The sequence below is a fragment of the Emiliania huxleyi genome, assembly GCF_000372725.1.
Source record: "Emiliania huxleyi CCMP1516 chromosome Unknown EMIHUscaffold_166, whole genome shotgun sequence".
NCBI classification, from domain to species: domain Eukaryota; phylum Haptophyta; order Isochrysidales; family Noelaerhabdaceae; genus Emiliania; species Emiliania huxleyi.
The window spans coordinates 315,738-318,638 of NW_005200922.1; the positions used below are offsets into that span (position 1 = coordinate 315,738).

Sequence of the window (2,901 nt, forward strand, 5' to 3'; positions counted from 1 at the left end):
GGGGGAGGGGGGAGGGAGGCAGGCTCGCTTGACGAGAGCGGACTTGTCGACGGTGACGTAGTCCTTTGTGAGCGGGTCGAGCGACTCCTCTAGCGGGTGCCGCCGCAGCACGAGCCCAACCTTGGGCCGGGGGAGGGGGGAGGCTCAGCCGCGAGCGGGGGCAGCGCTCGCACGTTGCAGCGGCGGAGCCTCTGCGGTGCGCGGCTTGAGCGGCCCCGGCTTTGGTGGCTGGTTGAGCTTCCGCTTCCTCGGCCTCGCGGGGCGGGCGGGCTCGGAGGCGACCTAGACTCAAACCGCTCTCCGGCTGGAAGGCCTGTGCTGCAGGGCCTGTGCCGCAGGGCCTGTGCTGCAGGGCCTGTGCCGCAGGGCCTGTGCTGCAGGGCCTGTGCTGCAGGGCCTGTGCCGCAGGGCCTGTGCTGCAGGGCCTGTGCTGCAGGGCCTGTGCTGCAGGGCCTGTGCTGCAGGGCCTGTGCTGCAGGGCCTGTGCCGCAGGGCCTGTGCTGCAGGGCCTGTGCTGCAGGGCCTGTCCGCCTGCAGTACACAGTGTCTATAGGAGGCGCCTGGTGCGCACCCCTTGCCTAGGAAGTGTCTAGGAAGTGTCTAGGAAGTGTCTAGGAAGTGTCTCGGAGGCGCCTGGTGCGTGCCCCTTGCCGCGTCGCCGTGCGAGCGCGGAGGGTCGCCGGCGGGCCTGCGGGCTCTCACAGGTCATGATTAGAGGAAGTACTCCCTCTACTCGTTGCGAGGCTCGCCGACGGGCCTTCGAGCCGCAGCCTCCCCCGCCTCGCCTCTGCTGCCGCCGCCTAAGCTGTGGCCCGGCAGCGCGGCCGCCCGTGGGAGGGCCGCCTTTCCGTTGGCGGGGCCGGCCGCCCCTCCAGCCGGCTCCCCTCCGGCCGCCTACGGACATGTCGGGGACATGTCGTGGGTGTGCCTCCGCACGCCCCTCCAGCCGGCTCCCCTCCGGCCGCCTCTGCCCGCCCTGCCGCCACCTCGCCCTCGCCCTCCTCGTCCTCCTCGCCCTCGTCCTCCTCGCCCTCGTCCTCCTCGCCCTCGCCCTCTCCCTCCCCGTCGCCGCCCTCGCCACCCTCCCCATCGCTGTCCTCCTCCCCCTCCCCGTCCGACTCGCCGTCGCCGTCGCCCGGCGCCGCCGCCAGCGGCGCGCGCGGCGTCAGGTTGCGGTGGCTCGCGTCGGCGGCGACCGCCCGCCTCGCCCCCCAGAGCATGCGCATCTGCTGCGCGTGCCGGCCGCGGTGCTCCTCGGACAGGGCCTGCGAGCGCAGCCGTTCCTGCTCCATGAAGGCCTGCAGGTCCGGGTAGAATGTCGAGATGAGCTTCGAGAAGTTGGTGTCCTTGCGGAGCGAGCGGCGGGTCGCGACGGGCCGCCGGCACGAAGGGCACTCCTGCTTGCCGATGCGGAGGCACTTCTCGATGCAGCCGGCGCAGAAGCGGTGCAGGCAGGCGGTCGCCACCGGCTCGCTCATCAGCTCGAGGCAGATCGGACACCGCAGCTCGAGGTTTAACACGTCAATCTCGACGGAGCTCAGCGCCCCCGCCCCGGTCTCGATCGGCCGCTCCGTGGCGGACGCCATGTGGTCCAGAGCTTGCCCGCCTCGAACGCGTCGCTGGTGCACCGCAGGGGCTTTATATTAGCAGGCTGCCACCAAGTGTCGCAAAAAAAGAATTTTGGCGCTATTCGGCGCCAACACCATACGTTAAAATCACACCCCTCTCCTTAAAATCCCTGTGTGGTGGCGGCGTGCCGTCCTCCCATCCCTCCCTTTTTGTCTGTTTTCTTTCTTTCTTTCTTTCATACGTTAAAATCCCTGTGTGGTGGCGGCGTGCCGTCCTCCCATCCCTCCCTTGGGTTGTCCGTTTTCTTTCTTTTAACACCTACATTCCTGAGACGAGCGAGGGCAGCCTCCTTAAAGGCGAAAGGGTCTAGATTTGGGGCGCTCGCCGAAGAGGAGTACGACAAAATAGCGCCCGTGATTGCCTGCACGCTACCCGCACTCACGGACTCCAGCGCAGCGCGAACGGGCAACTTGGAGCACTTCTTGAAATAAGAGGGCTCCCGCGGCGATCAACACCGCAACTCCTTTTCTAAATTTCACCTCGCGCCGTTGGGAAACGCAAGGCGCACCTTTTTGTTTTGAAGACCTCGATACTTAGCGCACTGCTCGGGCGAGAGCTCAAACACGTGCCGCGTCTCGTCTTCGCCGCCGGCTACGCGCACAGACACAGTACGCGGCAGCGCCGACACGTCAACCCGCGTGTACGTCAGCGACGGGTCCCGCACGCCGCACGAGGCGCATGCGTGCAGCGGCAGCGCGTGCGCCATGCGCTCGTCGCTCCACTCGCCCAGCAGCCGCCGCTTCGTCTCGTCGGAGACGTGCACGCAGCGCTGCAGCAGCGCCGCCGTCTCGTCCTCGGGCCGCTCCAGGTCCATGACGACGTTCGTCGAGGCGTGGAAGCGCGTCTCCAGGTCGATGGCCGCCTGCTCGGCCGCGGCGAGCTTGCCCTGGTCGACGCACATGCCGCACACCGCGTGCGCCGGGCAGCCGCACTGGCCGCGTTGTGGGCGCACGGTCTTGGCGACCGCCGGCGCTGCGCGCCGGTCGTGCTGCTCACGCTGCCGGCGGCGCTGGTCGCGCGCCTGCCGATCGCGCGTGTTCGCGGCGGCTGCATCTCCTGCTCGTTTCGCTCGCACCCGAGCGGCTGTCGCCAGGCGCTTCAGGTCGGCGGTGCTGCGCGCGCGGCCGTCGGCCAGGCACAGCCACATGTCCTCCTCCTCGGCAGGCTCGCACGGCTTGCCGTCGAACTGCGGCTGGCGCCCGCGACGATGCTTCGCCCAGGCCGGGCACGATGGTGCCGCGACGAGCGGCGTCGAGGCGACGGCCATCGATG

The 2,901-nt window shown here is 69.0% G+C and overlaps 1 protein-coding gene across 1 annotated transcript; it reads right to left on the reverse strand.

The window, feature by feature from the left end:
- Positions 1 to 2,108: 2,108 nt before the first annotated feature.
- Positions 2,109 to 2,901, reverse strand: EMIHUDRAFT_441890 (hypothetical protein; the record flags this gene model as incomplete). The annotated part of the gene is made up of 1 exon (XM_005784962.1): positions 2,109 to 2,901. A coding segment is annotated over exon 1 (786 nt), but the record flags the coding sequence as incomplete, so codon positions are not given.